Here is a 26524-nt window from a genome sequence, read left to right as displayed (position 1 = left end):
GTTGACAGCACAACTCCTTACTACTAAGCCCCCTGAGAGATGATAATGATTTGATTTTTCTAAAGTTCCAGTTGTCCAGTTTATATTCTATTGTTCATGCGTTTGTAGCTGTCTTTGATAAAATTAGATCTACAGGTTTTTCCTGATAATATCTTTCTGGAGCTTTCCAGTTTAAACTTTAATGTTTAGGTCTTTGATCCATTTTGTTAGTTTATTTTATGGTGGGAATTAGGGTTCCTGTTTCCTTCTACTGTGAGTGAGCTTCCAGTTTCTCCTTCATCACTTGATAAACCATTTGTTCCTCATTGGATGGACTTTGACTGCTTGTTGAAAATTAACTCCCCACTGATGGATGGATTTACCACCAAGTTCTTGGTTCTGTTCTACTGGTGTGTGTGTCTGTCGTTGTACCAGTTTGAGGCTGTTTTTATTACTGTGGTTTATAGTATGAGCATAGTATGGGCTTAAGCATGGAAGAGATTGTGAAGATGCCGTGGATTTGGACATTGTCTTAGTCTGTTATAGACATGGTTGCTCTGAGTTGATGTGTACTCAGTGGCACTTGAAAATAATGACATCCTCATTTGTATAGTGGTGAGTATCCCACCTGTCTCGTGGGAAACCAGGGTTTAATTCTCCAGTGGGGAAGGAAAACAAGAAAAGAAAATAGTAACAACAATGGTGTGTTTTGAGGTCAGGAAGTGTGAGGCTTCCCATTTGTTGTTGTTGTTCAATACTACTTTAGCTGTTCATGTAAACTCAGTGAGTAGGTTTTCCATGTCAGTGAAGAACGTTGTTGGAATATAGATTGGAATTGCATTGTATATATAGATTACTTTGGATAATATTGACATCTTCGTGATGTGAAACAATCTATACAATCAGAATATTTTTCCATTTGGGTAGACTTCATTTCTTTCTTTTAAAGTGAAATAAAATTTTTATTTTATACCTGGTTTACTTACAAGAGACTTCTTTGCTTGCAGTAGTGATTGTATTAATTTGGAGGTCTAATGTATTGTGTTTTGCATTTCCATTCTGGATTTCTCCTGGTTATGTTATGGAGCTTGGGTGACCCAGGTTGTAGGGAGTTACACTGTGAGGCCGCACCTCTTCACACGGTCTTTAAATTCAGGTCATATCTAAATATGCAGGGTTGTGCTTTTGATTTGCTGTAATTTTTTTTTTCCAGTTTCTACTTGAACTTGAAAGGAGCAGTTGATGCTTTGTTCTTAAATTGGCCCCTTGCCTTGTTCTGACTGATGAAATTGAGCTGCCCCGTTTTCTCTTTCCACAGATGTGGTCACTTCGAACCTATTGTCTTCCACCTGGTGTATTGTCCTCATTTACATGTCAAATAAAGTTATTTCCCAGAAAATGTCCATTGATCCTGCAAAATTCTGTCATAGACTCTTGACCATCACCAATGCTGTCAGCAAGGGTTATTGTCCAACTGCTGATGCTTAAATTTTTTTTTATTTATTTTTTTTAGCTTTTGAATTCCAATCACGAGTCATTATCAGTGCACTTTGTGATTTCATGTTTGATCAACTTCAGGTTTCAAACGCTGGCGGTGGTGGTTGTTGTTAGGTGCTGTTGACTCAAGAATGACTCATAGCTATGGACAAGAGACCTGAACCCTGTCCTGAGCTGTGCCGTCTTCACACTTGCTGACACAACTAGAGCCTATTGCTGCAGTCACTGTGTCTGTCTGTCTTGTTTAGGGTCTTCCTCTTGTTCACTAGGATTCCACATTCCATGCATGATGCCCCTTTCCTAGTAACACACCCCAAGTATGAGAGTTGAAGCATCACCGTCTTGGCCTCCAAGGCAGCACTTTCTCCAAGACACGTGTCTGCTTGTTTGGCAGCCCATGGGGTATTCAGTTCTCTTCTACAACAACACAGCTCAGAGGCATCTGTTCTCCTGCTGTTCTCCTTACTCATTGCCCAGCTCTCAGTGTGTAGCAAGGGATTGAAAAGACCATGAAACGAACATGGCCTGAATCAGGTGCATTTTAGTCTTTAGACTGACATCATTGCTCATTAGCAGTTTGGAGAGGTCCCTGACAGCAGACTTTCCCATTGCAGTATGTCTCTTGATCTCTTGACCGCTCATAGCAAGGTAGACATCTTCAATATCTTCATCTCTGGTGTTAGTGGTTGGTGCATAAATTTAAATAATTTGCAATCATTTGCTATGCGTCAGAGAGCTGGATAGTGACTAGGGATGATAGAAGGAGAATTGATGCCTTTGAGCTGTGGTGATGGAGAAGAGTATTGAATGTACCATCGACTGCTAGAAGAAGAAACAGGTTCTTCCTGGAGAGGGTGAAGGCAGGCTGCTCCTTGGAGGTAAGGATTCTGAAGCTTCGTCTGACATACTTTGGACATGTTGCAAGGAGGGACCAGTCCTTGGAGAAGAGCGTCATGCTTAGGAGTGTGGAGGGACAGCGCAGGAGAGGAAGACCCTCAATGAGATGGATTGATTCAGTGAGATGAGATGGATTGATTCAGTGACTGGAGTAATGAAATGGGGTTAGGTGTATCAGACAATAACATTGGCACAAGATAGAGCAGCATTTAGGGCTGTTGTATATAGGGTCACTATGAGTCACAGGCAACTCGACAGCACATAACAACAATCATATTACCTGGTTTTCCTTGTATCTGTATAGCTGTTGTTTACCATTGACAGCATTGTATTTCAGGATAAATCTTTCCTCCCCTCCATGTTCTGAGGTTTGTATTAGAGAGGTTAACAGGCTATACCTCAGGTTGGCAACAGGTTACAGTTTTTCAAGTCAGGACTGCTACTTACACGTGCTAACAAGCCCTTCAGCCTTGTGATTTTAGGCCAGTGCTACAAAGATCTCTTAGTCCTGCCAATTATGCCCTCTTCCCAGACCCCTGCTTTCCTCTAGCAAGACTGGACAAAGGCCTCTGGCTCTGGCTTCTTGGGGCAACAGTTCCGGATGAGCTCTGTTTGATGTTGCTCTCTGGGCCTCTGTCCCAGCTGTTACAGGTCTCATAGAGGACCTGGGTGGACTCTCACCGGAATCTGTTCTGCTTTGTGCGTGTACACGGCATTCTCTGCTGCTTCTTCCATGCTAGTATTGAAATTCCCCATTTGTACTGCTGAACCTGTTCAGTTTAAATCTGCTGGAATGGCCAGACTGCCCAGTCCCCTCAGGAGTAGACTAACACACCCTATTTGCATGTTTTCCCCCCCAGCAAAGTGGTAAAAGTCAAAGGCAGGGGCCTAGGAAAGCCATGCTGAACAGACTCACTAGCCGATAACCATTCTTGCCTAAAGTCACAAGGCTAATGGGCTTGTGAGCACATGTAAGCAGCTGTCCTGACTTGAGAAACTGTATCCTGTTACCAACCTGAGGTGTAACTTCTTAATCTCTCTAACACAAACCTCAGAAAGTCGGGGGGGGGCCGGCAGGGTGGGGGAGATCTCTTCTGAAATACAATGCTGTCAGTGGTAAAAAAAACAGCCATACACATACAAGGAAAACCAGGTAACATGATTACTATTTAATATTTGCATAAGCTACTAACACAGGGTGGTTGCTCTTTCTCCAAGACAGATTTGTTTCTTCTTTGGACACTCCAGAGGGTGTTCGCCAGCACAACTTACAGGCGTCAGTTCTTCGAGGACAGATCTTGAAGTGATGGAGGTTTTTCATTCTAATCATAACCTGTTGATGTTGTTAAGTGCCAGCGAGTCATAGACGACTCATAGCGACCCTATGAACCGAAAGACCTGAACACTTGTATAACTTTCATCGTTTCTCCACGTTCATAGGGTTTCTGGAGACAAGCCATTTCAGAAGTGGATGCCACTCCAGCTTCCAAACTTGTTTAATTGAGGAGCTCTACCAAACACTGTCCACCATGGGGAATGATGATTGCATTTGACACATCAGTGTCACAATGTTTAGCATCACAGCAACCAGGAGTTACGTCTGTACAGCAAATGGACAGACCGGGGCTATAAGACCTAGAAGAATGTTTGACAAAAAACAATTTAAACCCGGCCTGAGGGCCTCAAGCTTATGAGATCTTGTTTATTTTATTATTTGCTGATTGCGTTTTTATTATTATGTTAGGCCTGGCTTTTTTACAGTGGTTTATCTAACAGTAGGGAGCTCTGTTGAATTGTGCCGCTAACTCAAAGGCCGCACCTTTCTGAATCCACCAGCCTCTTTGAGGGAAAAGAACAGGGCAGTCTCCTCTTGTGACATTTACAGTTTGTGGAAATCCCCTGCAAGGCCAGCAGTAATTTTGACTTTGAACTTTGAGACCTAAACTAACAGTGTTTCCCTTTCATTTCCTTCTAAGAATGTCTTGGCTTTAGATTGCACATTTAGGTCCTTAATGCATTTTGAAATATATGTGTGTATATGTGTGTGTGTGTGTCTTCTGTATGAGATATAAATGCTTTCTTTTTCTTCATGTGTAAATTCTGTTTTCCTGGAACCATTTAAAAGCAATCTCTTTGATTTTTTTAAAATTTTCTTTTATTATTTTTTTCTTTGTGTACTGTAATATGACTGGTACAGGAGGAGATTGCCCCTCCTTCTCCTGCAGAGCATCTGGTAGATTTGAACCATGTACCTCTGGAATTGCAGTGAAGCTTCTTGCCACTAGGCCACCAGAGCCTAATCTCTTTGATTTTTAAAGGATAGTTTTACTGGAGATAAGTTTATTGATTAATAATTTTTCTTTCTTTGAATTTGTCACCTTTGTGCTTGATATTATTCCAGATTCTCTGTGACTTTGGCTTTTGACAGTTCAGTTATGATGCTGTGCCTTGGTGTGTATCTTTTTATCTTGCTTGGAATGTGTTTAGCTTCTTGAATGTGTGAAGGAATTGTTTTTCATCCAATCTGAGAAGGGGTTTTTTTTTGGCGTTATTTGTTCAAATAGTTTCTGTAATAGAGCAAGTTAAACTGTCTTAAGCTTGTCACCCTTTGTGAGATGCAGGCTTTTTATCTTGAATAAATGTCCCTTGGTTTACTGCTGTTGTTGGTTGTTGAGTACAACTCACAGCGACCTTAGGAACCACAAATCTGAATCCTGTCCTATCCTGTGCCATCTTCACTTTTCCTGACATACTTGAGCCCATTGCTGTCGTCGTTGTGTCAGGTCACTTGGTTTTATTGCAAGTCTGGTTAATTCCTGTTGTTGTAACCGACCCGTAGCTGACCCTCCAGCAGGTTTTCAGAGGTTGTTAATCACGCGGAAGGAGATCGCCCATCCTTCTCCCACAAAGCAGCCGGTGGATTCAAACTGCCTGCTTTTGGAATTGCAGCACAGCTTCTTACCACTAGGCCATCAGATCTCCCTCTGGTTAATTGTAACTTAAATAGTTGCTTTGGAGGTGTTTGAAAGGAATCAAATTTTTTTTTTAGTGTTTTGCCTTATCAGAAGTCTTCTCTCCTACACTATTCTATTCAGATTTAATATATATTTTGGTTTGGGTTTTATTTTTTTACTTAATATTTTTTTATAAGTTTAGATTTACTCGCAGCAATTTTCCATTTATTATGTGTCTTTTTTTAAAAATAGAGACACATATTACTTATTTTATTTATCATAAAAGTATAGCATTAGCATTTTATGCAAGATTAGAATGTTTATTAAAATCCTGTATTTAAAATAGATATTGGGGAGCTCTGGTGGCCTAGTGGCAAGGAGCTGCAGCTACAATCCTAGAGGTGCACGGTTCAAATCCACCAGATGCTCTGCCAGGAAAGGAGGGACGATCTCCTCCTATACCAGTCAGATCTGATTTGACGGTACACTCACACAAAAATAATAATAATTAAAAAAAGAATTAAATAGATATTAAAAAACTCCTCTGTATTAAAAAAGCGTATGTAGCCTCCTTTGCCAGAGACTGTTATCTATGACACCGATAGCAACAGAATGCTAAACAATAATCTGCAATTTTAGAGTTTGCTAAAAAAGCCGTACAATTTTGTTATTTTGATTGCTGTGTTCAGTACAAACCATACTGTTTAAATTCACAATGGGCAAGTTCAGCCAATCTTGGGGTACTTCCGTAGTGTTTATGTGAATATTAGTTTTAGTAGAAAATATGACTTCTACAGTTTAAATGTGGCTGACTTTCTAGTTATCGTTATGGTAGGGTGTTTGTAGAGCTGCTGGATTATCAGTCAATTACTTGGAGTCCTTCTGCTTCTGCCATGTCTCAGTGATGAATTATATGCTTTTCTGCTTGCTGCATTTTCTCTAGTTTTTGCACAGTCAGAGACTTTAAGGAGAAAGTTTGGGCTTGCCTGGTACCCTTGTATTAACATCTTCTACAGACAGCTGCCCTTGTTTTGGAAGAAGGTCCCGAAACATTGACTTCTCCTCTCCCTGATCTTTTTTGTTGAACACAGTACATTTCTTCCTTAAAGTTCTCTTGGTCTTTTCCCTGAAGCTATAGGCAGTCAACTGAATGACTGACAAGTCCTGACACAAGCAGACTTCACACTTGAGGGCGAGAAGGGGAGCTTGTGTGGGGTGGAAGTCACAGACTATTCCCACTCTTCTGCCGTGACCCCACCTGCAAGTGCCAAATGCAACTTCCAGGCAGGACAAGGCTTCTCGGAGCTCTGTATGTTTGTACACCTTAGTTAAATGGCCAGACACCTCGGCCAAAAGAAAGCCCAGGACACCTGCTCGTTCTTGGTCTCTCTTCACTGGCAGATATAGGTTTAATTACCCAATTTGTCTGTAGTGGAGTGTCTGGTCACTTGTGGACCTTAGGGCTTTCTCAAACCTGCATCCTTTCCCTGAAGGCCCCTGGGTCATGTTTTTTATTCTTATATTCCTTACGTACTTTGGGCATGCTATCCAGGGAGGACCCAGGCCTTTGAAAATGACATCTTGCTGGGGTTGACTCAGTGGCTCATACAACAACAAGAACAAGAACAAGAACAACAACAACATTCTTGTACTACCTTTTATGTTCAGCACTTTTAACAGAAAAGCGTGCCTTTTTCATTAGTGTTTTTCTAGATAGCTTTTCTTTTCCTTTTTTTTAGTGAGTTTGCTAGTGATCACAGAGTGTACCTTAATTTATCACACTCTACTCGAATTAATACTGTTGCAATTCTGGTAAGATGTAGAAACATTATTTCACTGTAGCTCCGTTTACTTCTGGCTGCTTTGTGCTATTATTGTTGCATGTTAAAAACATAACGTTACAGTGTTGTAATTATTGCTTTATAACATCTTGCTTTTAAAAGAGGACTGTTAAAAGAGGTAAGCGTATTTATGCAGTATTCATTTGTGGTATTTAATCATGTGTTCAAAATTTTTTTAAAAATTAAAAAAAAAATTATTATTTCGTGTGTGTGTACCGTCAAATCAGATCTGACTGGTACAGGAGATGATTGCTCCTCCTTCTCCAGCACAGCATCTGGTGGATTCGAACCTTGTACCTCTGGGATTGCAGTGCATCTTCTTGCCACTAGGCCACCAGAGCTCCCTTGTGTTCATCATTTTTAATGTCCTTGATTGCTTCCTGTGTATTTAAGTTACTATTTGGCATAATTTTCTTTTACCTTGAAGGCAACCTTACAGTTGATGATCATACGTTACAGTTTAGAGTCCCACAGACTCTCGCTATTGTTACCTTAAGTTTGACAATGTTTCTTGAATAAACATTTCTCAGCTCGCTTGCTGTTAACCTTATTCCCGGAGCCCTGAGATCTGTGACAATGTCATCCAGGTTTAGAATTGCTGGTTGTGGTTTTCTGAGCTCTTCATGTGGCCATCCATGGCTTTCAGGCTGTCTACCCATCAATGTTGTCATGTTTGTAGAGTGGAGGTAACTTTCTGTGCTGTTCTGAGATGTGTTCCCTACTTTGTAGAGACTTAACTTAGAACTAAGGCAATAAGGTCTTGAAGGACCGACTTTCTCTAAGCCGATGGGTCACCATGAAGGAGAATAGAAGGAGCGATGGGGCCTCTTTCAGCTTCTCTGGGTCTTCGATCCTCCACTGTCTGTCTTAGCCTAGGCCAAGTGCTGAGAATTGGTGCTGTAGGTCTTCCTGGTCCTTCATTGCCCCTTTTCCTGCATAGGCTGTGTTTGAGGGTGAATGGACTTTAAAAACCCAGCAAAGCAGCTTCTGCCTCTCTGAGCTTTGCTGTGCAGATGCTGTGAAGAGGCTTGAATGAACAATCAGGGCTCCAGGATGGGTGTTCCCTTTGAAGTTTGCACTCTTCTCCACAGGCTTGCACGCTGCGCAGACGCAGACAGGCTTGACCGGGATGTGTTTGTAGCTGGTGTGAAAGTGGAGGGACTGTGTCAGAAACTCAGGTGCTGGTGGAGATTTGGGGGAGCTCCTCCTGAGAAGACAAAGAGAGCATGTGCCCCAGAAAGTACTTTTCCAGCCATCACCCCAATTACGGGGAAGGGGAGGGATGCAAAAGTAATTACATAGGAAACTTTACTGATTAAGGGTCTCTTTCCTGCTGGGTGGGATTTCTCTGGGGAACCAGAAAGCAGCCAGTGGCTACTTGATTGTTGCCCTTGTCTTTCTACAGACAGTGCCTCCCACATCCCATAACCCGATGCCTTTGCTTCTCTCTCTCTCTCTCTCTCTCTGTCTCTCTTTTCTCTCTCTGCAGAGGAATGTCCTGGCATCTGGCGTCATCCCCCAGATTTCCCTCATCATGGGCCCGTGTGCAGGTGGTGCCGTCTACTCCCCAGCCCTGACAGACTTCACATTCATGGTCAAGGTAAGAGAAAAGGTGCCTGTTTGGAGTTGCCTTTGAAAATCGTGCAGTTCCTCATGTATATTAAAATCAGCCCCTGACCTTGATCTGGCCTTGTTATCTGCAGTGTCTCTGGCTTTCTGGACAAGGGTGATAAGGTCTTGGTGGAGAGGAGGGGGTTGGCCTGAGATCTGAAGCTTGTGGGGAGGATGGTTCGTTTGTTAAAGCGGCTTATGCACCTGATTGGTGGGTTATTTCACTTGTTCTGAATGAAAAATGGCTTTCAGCAAATCAAAGGATCTTGTCCTCTGCCCAATCTGAGTCCTATTTAAAGAGTTTCTCATGATAGACTTTTCTAGAATTTCTTTTTATTAGGCACTTATTTCTTGGGCCCCACATTTATCTAGTCTGTATCACATTTTGGTCAGAATGGTAATTAGATAAATCTTATCTCCAGTTTTGTGAGAATGATTATTATTACCTGAATTGATGCAATGACATTTTATTTTTGTAAATATTTTTTTTGTATCTTTAATGAACTATTTAAAAGTATTTTACTTTGATTTTTTTTTTATTTCTTGCAATTCTTTTTTAAAATTTTATACTGGTTTACCTATAAACTTCATAAACATCACCCCTCACACTGGATCCCCTCCCCCATCAAACCATGCAAGTCCATGACTGCTCGCCCACTCAGCCCCACCCAGCCCCATCCTTCTGCACCTCCACTTCCCCCTTAGATCCTCATACATGTTTTACTAGTTACCTATTACTACAATAATGGTCTTACACAGTATTTGTCCTCAGGGGACTGAGTTAGTTCACTCAGCATAATGCTCTCCAGTCCCTCCTAAGTTAGGTAATAATTTACAAAATAATTGCGCCTGCGTGCTGTGTAATATTCCATCGTGTGAATGTGCCATAATTTCTCAATCCCTTTGATTGTGGTAGGACATTTGGGCTGTTTCCATGTTCTTACTATGAACATTGGTGTTCAAGTCCATTTGTGCCTCAGTTCTCATTTTCTTGGGGTATACAGTGACCTTTTTTTCCCCTCTCAATTTTTTTTCTTTTCTTTTTTAATTTATTATTACTTTCAATGAAAATCTAAAGAGACTTTGGATTTCCATTCATTCATTGTTGCACTTTTCTCCCTGCCCCCCCCTCAGTACACTCCCCTCTTGGAAAAGTAAAAGAAAAAATTCTTTCATTGTTTTACCATCCCTCCCCCCAGGTCCACTCCACGATGCAGCCTTTGCTCTGGACTTCTGTCATGACAGAAATACCTAATCACATATCCCTTTTAAACAGTTTTCTCCCTCATCTGTTTCAATGCAGTATACATTATTGAACACATCTTTCTCAGTCTCCCCCCAACCCCAAGGTCAGTCCTGTTTTACAACAGTGGCACCATGCAGTATTCGTCCTTTTGTGACTGAGATATTCACTTAGCATAATGTTCTCCAGGGTCACCCATTTTGAATATTATTGCATGAGTTCCTTGTTTTTCAATGCAGCATAGGATTCCATTGTGTGAATATATCACAGCTTCTCTATCCATTCGTTTGTTGATGGGCACTTGGGTTGTTTCCAACTCCTTGCTATTGTGAACAAAGCTGCAATAAACGTGTGAATACAAGGCATACAATGACATTTTTAATGGTTTTAAAAGTATTGGCAAAAACCCTAAGTAGACTATAGGAATATTGTATCCTATGTTGTTGTTATGTGCCACTGAGTCACCTGCGACTCATAGCAACCCTATGTACACAGGCTCTGAACTCTGCCCTATCCAGAGCCAATATCATTGTCTCCCAAAGACCTAATCCCACTCCTCCAGTCACTGATCCATCTCATCCTGGGTCTTCCTGTCATGCACTGTCCCTCCACCCTTCCTCTCAAAGGACTGGTACATTGTGGCCATGTACCCAAAATATGTGAGATGGAGCGTGTTAAAAACCACATGGACTGCCAAAGAGCAAAGAAGTTTGTCTTGGAGAAAGTACAATGGGGGTGTTCCTTCCAGGCAAGGAGAGATGGTAAAATTAATTTCTCATACATTGGATATGTTGTGATAATGGGCCAGTTCTTGATGATAGACATCATGCTGGCAAAGGAGGAGAGTCAGTGAAAAAGAGGAAGACCCCCAACAAGACAGATTGATACTGTAACTTTAGCCATTGACTGGGGCATGTCAGAGACCATGGGGAGGACTCAGGGTAGGGCCAAGTTCACAAGTTCAAGTTCTTCATAGAGATGCTCTGAGATATAGCTGACTTGAAGGTGCCTAACACTACCTACCTCTACCCTCTTAAACATCAAAGCAATAGTTATCAGTGTCTTTAAGTCCTTTTACTTTTTATTAGTTGGTTTGGGTTAGACAAGTTGTGTGCCTGTTTGGGTCCTAATTTTCTCATATGTAAGTGGGGGTTTGATTGTACCTGGATAGAATGTGGCATCAGGATTGGAGGAAGACTCATCAACAGCCTGCATTATGCAGATGATGCAACCTTGCTTGCAGAAAGTGAAGAGAACTTGAAGCGCTCGCTGTAGAATATCCAACACTACAGACTTCAATACAGATTGCATCTCAATGTCAGGAAAACAAAAATCCTCAGCACTGGACTAATAGGCAACATCTTGATGGATAGAGAAAAGATTGGAACTGTCAGTTATTTCATCTTACTTGGATCCACAGTCAACAGCCAGCAATCAGGAGATAAGGAGACTTACTGCTTTGGGCAAGTACACTGTAAGAGACCTCTCCAAAATACTGAAGAGCAGTGATACCAGTTTGAAGACTAAGGTGTGCCTAACTAAGACCATTGTGTTTTCAGCCACTTGCTATGAATCTGAGAGCTGTACAGTGAATAAGAATGACAAAAGAAGAATTGATGCCTTCGAACTGTGGTGTTGGGGAAGTGTACTGAATATCCCATGAATTGCCGAAAGAATGAACAAATTTGTCTCGGAAAAGGTGCAGCCAGAGTGCTCCTTAGCGGCAAGTGTGGCAAAGCTTCATCTCTCGTGCTTTGGACCTGTTGCTAGGAGAAGCTGATCCTTGGGCAGGTGTATCATGCTTTGTGAAGTGGAGAGTTACTGAAAGAGAGGAAGTCCTCCAACAAGGTGGATTGACAGCGTGACGGCAGCAGTGGGCTCAAGTGTCTCCGAGATGGAGACGATGGTTCAGATCTGTTGTTCACAGGATTGCTATAAGTTGTGCTTGACCTGACAGCACCTAACAACCATTAGTGTCATAATGGCTTGGTGTGCTGCAAGCTCTGAATTAGACCCGTCTGTATCTGTGTTCCAGAGATGAACAACTGAAACGTTAGCCACACTTTATGTATATAAATTTGCCGAGGTAGAACCATGTGGCATTTTTTGAAACAGAGGAGAGTGCTAATCCTACAGTACAGAATACTGCCCCATAGGGTCTGTACGACTTTAGATCTCTCTGGAAGCAGATGACCACATCTTTGTGGAGTGATTGATGAGCTTGGTTGGCCAAATGCTTTAATCATTGTACTACCGCACCTCCCCCTAAGAGTTCCTAAAACTCCATTGGAATGAACATTTACTTGTGCTGCATCCTAGCCTGACCGTGCTAACCGTGTCAGCTACCATCTCGTGGGTACTTGGCCTCCTCGGCTGAAGGAACACTGAGTCTCTCTCTGGTTTTCTCAGAGTGACCGTTGTGGAAATCTCTGATTTCAGGACACCTCCTACTTGTTCATCACTGGCCCTGATGTTGTGAAGTCTGTCACCAATGAGAACGTCACCCAAGAGGAGCTTGGGGGTGCCAAAACCCACACCACCATGTCAGGTGAGAGGCCTTGAGAGTAATCTTGCGATTTTCGTTTCCTTCCTTTAGTTCTTCATTTTAAAACATGTTGCTGGGCTGTAGGTAAAGGTTTGCACAGCAGACAAGTTTTCCAGTCAGTAATGCATGTGCATTGGAAGCAGGAGTGGCATCCACTTCCTAAACCACATGCCTCTGGAAACTCTATGAACCTGGAGAAATGATGATAGTTATAGAAAGGCTTCAGGCCTTTTGATAATAGGGTCGCTATGAGTCATGCTCAACTCCGTGGCAATCGACAAATGCAGACTGTTCCATATAGTCCCTGCAGTGTGTCAGCCGTCTCCTCCTCCCCTCCCAAAGTTCTCCGAGTACAAATGTACAGAGTGGACAGAAGAAGAGGCAAGTTGCAGTTGGTTCTTGATATCATGGGGTAACAGAAGTTATGTTCCAGAATGACTCATAGTGACCCTGTGAACAAAAGGCCTGAAGCCATTCCATAACTATTGTCGTTTATCATAAACAGTTAATAGACTTTCCAGAGGCATATTGTTTAGGAAGTGGATATATAGATAAATATTATTAAACTATATCAAACACAATGTATAGAAAAGATCTTACAAATCAAAATGTACAAGAATGAAACAATGTATACAAATTGTTGTATGAAAGTGATTGTATAAAATGCAATGTGGATGAAGGAAACAATGTATATGAAGGATTGTAACCAAAGTTTGCTTCTATTCTCTTTTAAGACCAGTTAAGTCTGGGTGTTGGGTTTTTTACTTTATTCTACATTTTTTGCCCACTTTTTTAATTCCTTTTTTTTATAAATTTATTTCATATTCATTTGAATACATAATTGTTATACATGGTTATTTTATTTATTTATGGTGTGCTGTTGAATCAATTCTGACCAGCCCAGGAGGAGATCGCCCTTCCTTCTCCAGTGGAACATCTGGTGGATTCAAACCACATGCCTTCAGGATTGCAGTGCAGCTTCCTGCCACTAGGCCACCAGAGCTCCTTAATTCCTTTTTAAAATTTTCATTCATTCAGTGTTGCACACTTTCCTCCCTGTCTTCCTCCTCCAGTAAACTTTTTCTTTTTTTAATATTCATTCACTGTTGCCCAGTTTGCTTTTCTCTTTGAAAAGTAAAAAAAAAAATTCTTTCATTGTTATGCAATCCCTCCCCCCAAGTCCACTCCACTATGCAGCTTTTATTCTGGACTTCTGTCATGCCAAGAATACCAAATCATATATTCCTCCTAAACAGTTGTCTCTCATATCTACTTCAATGCAGTATACATTATTTATCCCCTCTTAGTTTTCCCCCAACCCTGATATCAGACCCATTTTACAACAGTGGCACTATACAGTATTTGTTCTTTTGTGACTGAGATCTTTCACTCAGCATAATGTCCTCCAGCATCACTCATTTTGTATAGTATTTCGCGAGTTCCTTGTTTTTCAGTGCAGCATAGTATTCCATTGTGTGAATATACCAGAGCTTCTCCATTCATTTGTTGATGGGCACTTGGGTTGTTTCCAGCTCTTTGCTATTGTGAACAAAGCAGCGATAAACATGAGTGTGCATAGATCTGCTTACGTGGCAGTTCCGATTTCTTTCTTTCTTTTTTTTTAAATTCAGTTATGGTTTCTTTGGGGTATATTTCCAGTAGTGGAATTGCTGGGTCAAATGGTATTTTGTTCGCAGCTTTTTGAGAAAGTGCCATACCGCCTTCCACAGTGGTTGCACCAGTTTACACTCCCACCAGCAGTGAGTCAGGGAATCCAGTTTCTCCACAACCTCGCCAGCATTTGATGTTTGCTCTTCTGTTAAATTGTGCTGTTCTGACTGGGATGAGATGATTTTTTTTGCCATTTTAACAGGGACCTTTGTTGGGGTCCTAGTAAGGGTGGACATTGATGACAACTGAGCACCATCCAGTTCCGTGGTCCAGGTTAGAGGAGGCTGTGGTTTGTGTGAACCGTTAAGCCTTTGGATTAATTGCTTCCTTGAGTCTTCAGTTTTCTTCATTCTCCTTTGCTCTACGTGGGGAGAGACCAATAGTTGCTTTTTGAAGGGCCACTCATGACCTTTTAGGATTCTAGATGCTGCTTACCAGACTAGGTTTTTTGCCCTTTGACCTAGATGGCCTCCCAGACTTTGGTACTTAGCCTTCAAGTTTAGTAGGTCAGTCCTGATGTCAAGAATCTGATCCAGGAAGAATGCAAAGGGTTCATTACAAAGCCAGAAGGAAGAAAAGACCAAGATGGATGTCCGAAGAGACTGAATATTGCACTAGAATGTCGAGAAGCCAAAGCAAGGGGAAGAAATCAGAACATTCAGAAGCGGAATGGGAGATTTCAAAGGGCAGCTCGGGAGGACACAGCCAAGTATTGTAATGAAATGTGCAAAGAGCTGGAGTTAAAGCAAAAGGGACAAACTCACTCGGCATTTCTGAAGCTGAAGGAATTGAAGAATAAATTCAAATCTCAAGTGGCAATATTTAAAGATGGTGAGGGCAGAATGTTGTATGACCCAGGAAGCTTTAAATGAAGATGGAAAGACTACACAGAGTCACTGTACCAAAAAGAACTGGATGACACAGAAGAATTTCATGAAACAGGATATGATCAAGAGACAATGGTGATTAAAGAGAGGAAGTTCAATCTGCTCTGAAGGAATTGACAAAAAGCAAAGCCCCAGGAAGTGATGGAATACCAGTTGACATGTTTCACCAGACAGATGCTGCCATGGACATGCTCACTAGGCTGTGCCAGGCAGTCTGAAGGACAGCTGCCAGGTCAACAGACTGGGAGAGACCCATATTTATTCCCATGCCAAAGAAAGTGATCTAACAGAGTTTGGAAATTATGAACAGTATCACTAATACCATGTACAAGCAAAATCCTGCTGAAGATTAGCCAAAAAAAAAAAAGGGGATAGCACATCAACAGAGAACTATCAGAAATACAAACTGAGTTTAGAAAAGGCCCTGGTACTAGGGACATCAGAGCCAATGTCAGATAAATCTTGACTGTGAGCAGAGAATACCAGGGGAATGTCTATCTCTGTTTTATTGACTATGCAAAGGTATTTATTTGACTGGATCTCAAGAAATTGTGTCTAACTCTGAGAAGAAATCCAGACTATTTTATGGTGCTCTTGTGAAACCTGTGATTGAACCAGGAGGCAGTCATTGGAACAGAGCAAGGAAACGCTACATAGTTCAAAATCGGGAAAGGTGTATGCCAGGGATGTGTCCTATCTCCACACCATTTCAATCCGTATGTGGAACAGATCACTTAGGAAGCTGGGTTTTATGAGGAGGGATGTCACATCAGGATTGGAGGAAGACTCATCAACAATCTACATTATGCAGGTGATACCATCTTGCTTGCTGAACATGAGGAGAACCTGAAGTGTTTGCTGCAGGAGATTAAGAACTGCAGCCTTCAATATGTTTTGAAGCTCAGTATCAAGAAAACAAAGATTCTTAGCACTGGGCCAATTGGCAGCACCATAATGAATAGAAAAGAGATTGAGTTTGTTAACAATTATAGCTTGCTTGGCTCCACAATCAACACTCTTAGCACCAGCAATCAGGAAATCAAAAAACAAATTGCAGTGGGAAAATCTGTTGTCAGGGACCTCTCCAGAGTACTGAGAAGCAATAATGTCAGTCGGGAGACGAAGGTGCACCTAATACAGGCCAAGATCTTTGCCATTAATTGCTGTGCAGCAGAGATCTGGACAGTGACTAAAGATGACAGAAGAAGAATCAATGCCTTCGAGTTGAGGTGTTGGAGAAGAATCTTGAACATACCATGGACCACTAAGAAAACAAATAAGTCTGTCTTGGAGTGGTTAAAACCAAGTCTCTCCTTGGAGGCTAGGATTTTGAAGCTCTGTCTCACATACTTTGGGCACATCACCAGGAGAGACTGGTCTTTGGAGGACATGATGCTTGGAAGGGTGTAAATACAGCTCAGAAGAGGGAGGAGACCCTGGATGAGATGGATTGATATTATAACTGGGGAACGGGTTAGGTGTGTTGGAATCACGAAGACTGGCCCAGAACAGGGCAGAGTTCAGAGCTGCTGTACATAGGGTCACTGTGGGTCGCAGGTCAAAGGTACATAACAACAACTGTGAATGAATGCTTGAAGTTTAAATTTTTGCCATTGTCATTAATGACACTTACAGATGACCAGATAATCAGTAAGTAAGGTGTTTGTTCTGAGATTCCCATTCTTTTCAGAGTCACCCACAGTTTGTTGTGATCCACACAGTCAAATGCCTTTGCATAGTCAATGAAACACGGATATATTTCTCTGGTACTCTCTGCTTTTAGTCAAGATCCATCTGACATTAGCTATAATATCCCTAGTGCCACGGCCTCTTCTAAATCCAGCGTGCACTTCAGGCAGTTTTCTGTTGATGTGCTGTTCCAGTCGTTTTTGGATTATCATCAGCAGAATCTTGCTTACATGTGATATTAGTGATACTGTTCGGTAATTTCCACACTCTGTCGGATCACCTTTCTTTGGAATGGGAACAAATATCGATTTCTTCCAGTCACTTGGCCAGGTGGTTCTCCAGATTTCGTGAGCATAACCAGGGCAGAGTCTGTTTGTTGAACTGTGTTAATTGGTATGCCATCCACTCCTGAGGCCTTGTTTTTTTCCAGTTCTTTTATAGCAGTTTGAACTTTGTCATAAAAAAACTACTCTCTGATTTGGTATAAAAAATAGTTTCTTTTTTTTGTTTTTTAATGAAATGGCATGGAAATGAAAACAGGGTATTACTCTGATATTGTTGCCTGCTGTCAAGTTGAAACTGACTCATAGCTGACCCTCCAGCATTTTTTCAGAAGTAGTAAATCGCACCAGAATAGATTGCCCATCTTTCTCCTGGGAGCAGCTGATGGATTTGAATCGTGTACCTTTGCATTGACAGTCTGATTCCTTACTGCTCAGTGACCAGAGTTCCCGTTGATTTTGAAATGTCAGGATTTAGCTCATATCAATAATTTGATATGAAAAAAAAGAATTTTATATGAGCGGAACCCTCATTGCTGTTAGAGTAATGATCACAATTCCATATTTTCGTGGGAGAGAAAAAAAATCGATGAAATTTAGATAATTTTTTTTTAATCTAGTTTCAGAATTGCTTACTAGATCACAATCAGAATAAGTAACTAAGGATGACATTCCTGCAGTTAAAGACTTAACATTGTGAGAGGCTGCTTCATGACCTGTTCTGGGCTATGGTCAAAGCGTTGGATTTTGATTTAAAAGTGAGCATTTCCTTCTTCTTTTTCTTCATTTTATTTTATTATTTTGTGCGTGTACCATCAAATCCGATCCGACTGGTACAGAAGGAGATTGCCACTCCTTCTCTAGAAGAGCATCTGGGTGGATTCGAACCGTGTACCTCTGGGATTGCAGTGCAGCTTCTTGCCACTAGGCCACCAGAGCTCCCTAGTGCATTTCCTTCTTGTTGTTATTAGTTGTTATTGAGTAGAGTCTGGCCCATGGTGGCCGAGGTGTTTGGGGTAGAATGTGCCCTAGGTTTTCATGGGAAGCAAGTCATCAAGCTTCCCATCAGAGACCTCTCTGAGTGGGTCCGAAGTACCGACTTTTGACTAGTAGTCAAATGCGTAATCGTTTGCACCGTGCAGAGACTCTTGTTTCCTTCTTAGTGTGCGTCAAGCCGAGGTGTCTCTAACAGTCTCTGAAGTCTTAGCTCTGATCAATTGTTGTTATAAAATGCGCACCTCCTGCTCGGTGTCGTTCTCATTTATTCCTCTCACCCGTCTGTTATGTCTCTGATGCGCAGCCGCTTTTCACTCTCTTGTCTAAGCGCGTCTCAGCACAAGCTCCCCGTCATTACCTGTCTACACAATAACCCTGAGTCCCTGCTCCCTCAGGTGTGGCCCACAAGGCTTTTGAAAATGACGTGGACGCCTTGTGTAACCTGCGGGAGTTCTTCAACTACCTGCCTCTCAGCAATCAGGACCCCGCTCCCGTCCGCGAGTGCCACGACCCCAGGTGAGCGTCCGGCCTGGGCACCTCCTCTCCTCTGCAGCCAGGCTTGTCTTTCCTCAGCCTCCACTGTCCCGACAGGTCCTCCAGGGTTGGCCCTGTTGGAGCAGAAGATGGAGTGGAGTCAGTGGGCATGATGAGGGTGACAAGTCTGGGCCACAAAAACCCACTCCTCTTAGTTGATTCTGACTCACAGCAATCCTGCACCAGAGCTGTAAGTGTGGGTGAGAGGAGACTGCCCATCTTTGTCCATCAGAGCAGCTGATGGATTCGAACTGCTGAACTTTTGGTTAGCAGAGCACATGATCCACCACATTACCGGCTCCATGTCTGGTCATAGGCACAAAGAAGGGAGATTTTATTAACTTTTTCTCAGTGCCCCTTAGGGCAAGGTTGTTGAAGCTTCCTCTCATATACTTTGGTCATACTGTTAGAAGGGGCAAGTCCTTAGAAAAAGACATAAAGCTGGGAAAGGTGGAGGTCTGAAATGGCTTCTTCCCAGCAGATACAATTCCATATCCGTTCTCGGTAAGATCTGCTTTCAGGGATCTCTCCAAAGTGCTAATGAGTAAGGATGTTAGTTTAAAGACTAAGGTGTGCCATGATCTGCTTGAATCTACGTGCTGTGTATCTGACAGTCAGTGAATGAAGATGACAGAAGAAGAATCGATGTCTTTGAGTGGTGGTGAAAAGAGGACGGAATATCCCATGGACTGTCAAAAGAACAAATAAATGTATGTCTCCAGGGAGCTCTACCTGTAACTGAACAAATGAAAAATAAGGGACAGCTCTGTTAGATGGACTGTGCCCAGAGCAGAGAGCCTCGAATCTCGGGCGTAAGGCTGTTGATTGCTACCTGAAAGGGTGGTGATGTGAATACTACAGCTCCTGCCTGGCAGAGACATAGAAGTTTATTTCCACAAACATGGCAGCTGGGAACCCTGTGGAGCGCTCAGTACCCTCTACTGTTGGGTTGCTCAGAGTTGGAATTGAGTCGAGGGTTGTGAGTTAGATTTGGGTTTGATGACTATCCAGTACCTTTGGGCAGGCCTCGCTGGACACTGGACATGATGGAGCACATGACTGGGCCCCATCCCGAGCAGGAGACAAGAAGGACAAAGAACCTGGTAGAGAGAGGAGGTCGGAGAGGGCCACATGGCTGAGTCCCTCGGCAGTGGGCCCCGCGCAGTCCCCATGGTGCAGGAGAAAGGAGAATGACACGTGTGTGTGTGTTAGAACTCAGTTCACCTTAATCCAGCCCACTGGGCCTGCACTGCGGCTTCTTAGAAGAGCTGTTAGCGGGGTAACCTTCTCAGAGGAGGTAAGAGTTCAGCAGTCACTATGGCACCCCTAATCTGTGTCTCCAAGCCCTACATCTTTGGTTATTAACGTCTCAGGAAGTTAGAGTGGGAACTCTATTTTCACTGAGATTCCTTCAGCGCCTCGCACTGAGATGGGGGTAGGGGTGGGGGCATCAGAGAAGGAAGATGAAGGGTCACATTCAGAGGAGCCCATTTCCTCCTCTGAAGGAATGCCAAGTGGGGTCTTGGGTTGACGTGTCGCAGGCTCAGGCGTCAGGGGAACGCAGCTTAGGTGACAGTGTAGCTCAGTCGAAGGCTGTGTGAGCCTCACAGGGTCCTCACTGTCCCAATTCCCATGATGCCGTTCTCTCTCCCGTCCCATGCCCCCCTTGTGAAGGCAGGTGGCTTGTCTGATGATGATGTTGTTGTTAGGTGCCATCGAGTCGAGAGCGACTCCCAGTGTCCGACTCCCACGGACCCTGTGAACAGCAGAGCCAAGCCCTGTCCTATCCTGTGCCGTCTTCACAGTGTCTAATGCTCTCGAGCCCATTGCCACAGTCCCTGTGTCCATCCTCCTGGTGGAGGGTCCCCTCTCCTTTACCGTCCCTCTGCCCTCCCAGGTGTGATGTCGCTCATCAGCCCTGCTTGTTCTCTCCTCATAGCGACCGTCTAGTTCCCGAGCTCGATACCATTGTCCCTTTGGAGTCCACCAAAGCCTATGACATGGAGGACATCATACATTCTGTAAGTTCTCCCTCTTCCTGGATTGCTAGTCCCGCCTTGCCCACGGCCCCCCACCGACCCTGGTGTAGCAAGTGCTCAAGGGAGCAGGACCGCTGAGTGGTGCGTTCTGGAAGGAGCCGGTGGCCAGTGGCTCAGATGGACTTGAGGGAGAAATAAAGGAAGGAAGGTCCGTTGGGGTCAGCTGAGCTCTGGGGTCTTTAGGGAGGATCTCTGGTGGAAAGGGGAGGGTGCATGTCTCTCAAGCCTGGAGTGATGCTAAGATGGCCCTTGTGGGATCTTATTCTCAGAACACGTTAGTCTTTTTAGGGAAAGGGGAGCAGCTCCTGGATTGGTTTAGCTGAGCTGATATATCGCCAGTTCAAGCCCATCTGGAGCAGCTGTGGAAAGCAGACCTGGCTGCCTGCTGCTGACAGGTCCCAGGGTGACCCTGGAGGATATTATGCTGAGCGAAATATCTCAGACACAAAAGGACAAATACCGCATAGTGCCACTGCTGTAAAACGGGACTGACATCGGGGTTGGGGGGACACTGAGGAAGATGGGATAAATGATGTGTACTGCATTGGAACAGATGAGTAAGAGAACTGTTTAAAAGGGATTTGTGATTAGGTATTATTGTCATGGCAGGTGTCCAGAACAAAGGCTACATAGTGGAGTGGACTTGGGGGGAGGGATTGTACAACAATGAAAGCATTTTTCTTTTACTTTTCAAGGAGAAGAATGAACTGGGGGGGGGTGGTGAGCAGGGAGAAAAATGCAACCATGAATGAACGGAAATCCAAAGTCTCTGTAAATTTTCATTAAAATTAAAATTATTATTATTTTATTAATAATAGTAATATAATAACAACAACAATAATAATAATTATCAATAATAATTAAAAAAGAAAACCACGTGGAGACATTCTACTCTGTGCATACGGAGTCACCAGGAGGTGGACTGTAACAACATAAAGCACCGGAGCAGTATATGAATTCCAGGACACACAGCGTGTGTCTGTGTGTCTGTCTCTCAGTCTCTCAATGTTGTTTGTGCCTCTCGACAAGCAGGTTCCACAGTTAGAAAGACTCCCTCCTTTTTCTCATCCGGTCATGAGTTCTCTAACCCTCTTGGGGAGCCACTCTCTTCACTCCCAGCAGATTTGATTCTCTTTCATACGTTCTGTTCATGTTGTCTTCTGTGTCTGACGTCTCTCGGGAGGTTTGTCCATGTTACTACATCCACCTGCAGACCGATTGTTCTCACGGGTAGCCAGTCTCTGTGGTTGGTCTCAAAAGGCACCATGTGCAAGACAACAGTTCATGCAATTTATTGTTGACGAGCATTTGAGCTTGTTGACTTGGGCTAAGCTTCTGAAGTGAGCAGTCTGTATGATTTTCATTAAGTAAATGCTACATTTTGGAAGCAGGAGTGGCATCTACTTCCTAAACAAAAAGCCTCTGGACACTATGAACTTTGATAAATGTCAGTAGTTGTAGAGGAGCTTCAGGCCTTTTGTTCATAGGGTCACTATGAGTCGTGCTTGACTTTACGGCAATCAGCAACAACAACAATAAATGCTAACTGCTATTGCATTTGTAAGAACCCTCATGGTATTGTCTGTAGCATGAAAAGGCTGAATATCTTCAGCATTTGAATCTACTCACATCTCTGTAGGCATGGGACGGACAGGTTCTTCTGGTTAAGATTTATAGCTTTGGGAACCTGATGGAGTTTCTCTCTTAGTCAGAACTGAACTTAATGGCAATGAGTTGGTTTGGCTGGGCTTATACCCATAATCCTTATCTCCAAAGTACAGAGGAGGAAGGAAGTTAGTTTGAGGACTAAGGTGCACCTGATCCAGGCCATGGTCCATAGTCACTTGCTATGCATCTGAGAGCTGGTCAAGGAATAATGATGACAGAATATGTGATGCCTTTGGTTTGTGGTGTTGGAGAAGAATACTGAATAGGTCATGAACAAACTGGAGCGAGTTTTTCTCTGAATGGTAAAATTTGCAGGGGCAGCGAGGTGTTTGTTGAGAGTTTTTTATGACCAGCTCCATTTCTTATTCTGTGATGGAACCTAAATTTCCTTCTTCTTCTTCCTTTGCCCCTCCTCCCATAGACTTGTTCCTTTTCTCTTTTTTAATTTTTTTTTTATTCTGTTGCCTTTCCCTTGACCCAACTTAATTTCCTCATTATTTCATTCCCCTCTCCCCTTCTTCCCATCTCTGATAGCCTTTAAATTAAGTCTATCTTCGTGTAAATCTTCCCTCAGGTTTTTAAATAGTCATCTTATCCTATGTTTTTCCTTGCTCCCTTCTTCTTGCTTTTCATCTGTTAACCCTCTGGAACGGGTGCTCTCTGTGTGTAAAGCATTTCCCACCTTTTTGTATTAGTGTTATTAGACCACGGTCATCATTTTGCAACTGGCTAATAATGTTCTAGTTTCATCCGTGTTGTGCAGTGGACTTTACAAACTCTTGATCATTTTATAATGATCATAACTCCCTTCATTGTGAATGGATCTTAGTTTCAGTAGCCATTTGTTCACCGATGTGCACTTGAGATTTTTTTCCATTTGTCTACTGACGCACACTTTGGTGCATCGACCCCAAAGATCTAGGTAAACCACTGTCCATGCCTGAAACGCCCATTCAAGTCCCACTGTGCTGCCAGTGGCCTCAGCTGGGTCTCTAAGGTCTCCTGCGCCATGGTATTTATATGCCTGACTGTCTTTACAGTTTGCTGTAAGAGAAATAACGTCTCTCTGTCAGTTTGTTAGCATGGGCATTTATTTGCATGTTACTAAACCTCTGAAAAGTAAGCCTGAATTTAGGGCACAATTTCTTTCTTTCATATTTGACTCACTTCATCTGAAAAATTAGCATCCTGTTGGATGGCATTGTAGATGTTACAGTTACTCCCAAACTCCCATTAGTTCTTCACGTCATCTGACAGTCTTGAGAAGTTCTGCCATAAATAATAGTCCTTCAAGGAGATTGAGACTCTAATCCATTGGCTAATGTTGCCATGTTATGTTGGGGGATAAAAATACAAACTTGATATTGAAGTGAAAGCCATCTGTGTGTCTTGGGTGTTTGGGTTCTTTGTCAGGAACCAGGAGAATCTTGAAAGGAATTTTCTTGGCCAAGCAGTAGCGTTGTATAGCAGAAATACTACTGACTGGGCTTCAGAGATGGTGTTTGTGAGCCAAGCCCAGGCATATGTGTTCCAGATAAAGACATGCCTTAGTGTACAGAGACATACCCTTGGATTTTGGATGAGGCGATCTCTGAGCAGAAATTTGAGTTTGAAATTCTGAGCTTAGCCTTGGATGCCTGAAGCCTTTTGCATTTCTCTTCTGTAGATCCTCTTAGTAATCCCCCTCATAAAATAAGCCAGTGTCGTCTACATAAATTATTGAGCATATAACCTCCCTCCTTAATAAATATTTTAGATATTTGAGGAAAATCCCATAAAGATTTGTGGTTTTCAACTTTGCATCTTAATATTACACTGTTTTACCCTCACTTTGAAACTCTTGCACCAACCTCTACTCGCAAAAAGTTTTTTATCGCAGTCACCTTCGTGCTCTGCACACACTGCTTTTAAATCATTGAAAAGGCTTCTGGTTTTTTCTTGCACTAAAGCAGGACTAATGAACATATTTGCTGGTCTTGATCATCTAACCAAATCATCAATAGCCTTTTCATTTCAGTAATTAAACTACCTCATTGTTTAGCAATAAATGAATGGCTTTTGTCCAGGCCGATCCTTTCCTATGCTCCTTTATTCTTACTTTACTCTTTAAAAGTGTTCTGCCCACTGGCTGACTGTGGCCTACAGCTTTTTCAGTGACTTACGACCTTTTACCTCTTGCCAGTACTTTATTATTACTACTTTATGTTCAGTGGTGATAATTTCCCTTTTCCTTGCCTCACTGGCGTTTGCAACAGAATTATGCTTCAGAGACATGCTTACCAAGGTAAATAAGAGGAAAATCTAAGCCAAACACCCAAGTGTGTACTCAACTCTGTTAACAGTAGCACGATTCAATTTGAAAAGACAGTGTTCTTCCTGTAGCCCACAAACCCCTCGAAGCTGCATGGTGTCTTGATGAATGTCCCAAAGCAGCGCATTCATTGGTTACTACAAATCGGTGCTTAACGCAAATTTTTTTTTCATGCGGTTTGGCTTTTGTGTTTGAACAGTTTATTCCCTTTGAGGTGAAAGCTTACTCAGCAAATTGGCTTTGCATTCAACAGCCTGTACACAGATTGTTCCACACCGTTGGTCACTGGCCCCGCAGTGTCAGCACTGCCCCGTTCCCAGCCCTCCCGTCTCCCTTTTTGGTTTGAGCACGTGTTGCCTGCTTAGTTTTGTACAGTCGATTATTCGAGAGATCCTTCATGGGTGCTCTTGTTTGTTATTTGATTGAAACATGACCTCCAAGAATATCTTCTGTTTCAGATGAAAAGCATAATTTAGGGTGTTAGCCTCAAGCTATTGCCCCTGTTAGCTGCCTTGTTTGTTTGGAACCATGGCTTTGGAACTGAGCCATGGCCAACCCTCCAGCAGGTTTTCAGAGGCAGTAAATCAATCACATGAGAGGTTGCCCATCTTTCTCCTGTAGAGCAGCTGGTGGATTCAAACCATACACCTTTAGGTTGGCAGTGCAACTCGTTCCACTAAACCGCCAGAGCTAGACAGTGAATAAGGATGACAGAAGAAGAACTGAGGCCTTTGAACTGTGATGTTGGGGAAGAGCACTGAACATCCCATGCATTGCCAAGAGAACAAACATATGTCTTGGAGAAAGTATAGCCAGAATGTTCCTTGGAAACAAGAGGATTAACACAGCGCCTGCAGTAATGGACTCATGTATGTCAGAGATTGTGAGGACAGCATAGGATAGAACAGACTTCAGATTGTGGTCCATGGGTTGCTATGAATTGTACTCAACTCGAGGGCACCTAACGTCAACAGCGCAGCCGCAAGGATTCCTTTATTCTCCACTAGTTCAGTTAATCTGGTCTTTTCTTTCAAATTGATTTACACTTTTCTCTTTAGTTGTGTCCCTGATCAGAGCAATCGGCAGTGTGAGTAAGCATCATGTAGCTCTGGTTCTGCTAGAGGAGACTCTGGTTTGTGTGGGGCCAATCTTTAGCTTCTCTCTTCTTTTTCTGTGCTCTGGAACAATTTAAATAGCATTGGGATTCTTAAAAATTTGGTAGACTTCTCCCATAGAATGCGTAAGTCTTAGTTTTGGAGTGTGTGTATGTGTGTGTGTGGTGTGTAATGTAGAACTTTGATATGTTTTGTTCTTTAAACTTTGCCTCTTCTAGGTTAACTTTGATAAAGTAGATGGCCTATAAATTAGCCATCTCTTTCAAATTTTAAAACCTGTTTGCACGATGTGTTTTTGGCTGAGGGAAAACACGGAGATGGGGACACACAGGAATGGAGGGCGGGTCAGAAAGCATGAAGTCAAGGGGCAGGCAGTTCAAATAACTGAAGCTCCAAACCCAGTTTCTCTGTGCCTTTATTGAAAATTGCCAGGGTGAAAATCACAAAGAGAATTCTATGCAAATAAAGCTAAGGTATTTCTATTGAAAACCTTATGCTTGACTCAGGAGGGAGGGGTTAGCAAATGTAATACAAGAATTGTGTAAGCACTTAAGGCCTGCCTTAGTGCTTACTGCTGTGAACACTTCAGGTCTGCCTTGGTGCTGCAGGGTGAATTCCAGCTTATACCTGTGCCTCCCTTATGTCATAATATGTTGTTGTTGTTGTTAAGTGCCATCGAGTCGCAGGTGACTCATAGTGACCCTATGAAGGAGAGTCCTCAATGCTTGGGTGCCTTTCTTCCTCTCTTCAGGTTCATAGGGTTTCC

The 26524-nt window shown here is 42.8% G+C and overlaps 1 protein-coding gene across 1 annotated transcript in view; it reads left to right on the top strand.

Annotated features, from left to right (window-relative positions):
- Positions 1 to 26524, top strand: part of PCCB (propionyl CoA carboxylase, beta polypeptide) — a 72139-nt gene that overhangs the window by 28994 nt on the left and 16621 nt on the right. Inside the window, exons 6-9 of the mRNA XM_006883417.1 lie at positions 8658 to 8768; positions 12462 to 12570; positions 18487 to 18607; positions 20565 to 20646. Coding sequence (XP_006883479.1) covers positions 8658 to 8768; positions 12462 to 12570; positions 18487 to 18607; positions 20565 to 20646 — 423 coding nt within the window. The remainder of the gene's footprint in view (positions 1 to 8657; positions 8769 to 12461; positions 12571 to 18486; positions 18608 to 20564; positions 20647 to 26524) is intronic.

Source organism: Elephantulus edwardii, unplaced genomic scaffold, assembly GCF_000299155.1.
Source record: "Elephantulus edwardii isolate Elephantulus edwardi_28Jun2011 unplaced genomic scaffold, EleEdw1.0 scaffold00027, whole genome shotgun sequence".
NCBI classification, from domain to species: domain Eukaryota; kingdom Metazoa; phylum Chordata; class Mammalia; order Macroscelidea; family Macroscelididae; genus Elephantulus; species Elephantulus edwardii.
Note: the sequence above shows the minus strand (reverse complement) of the source record. Positions and strands in the feature narration are given on the sequence as shown.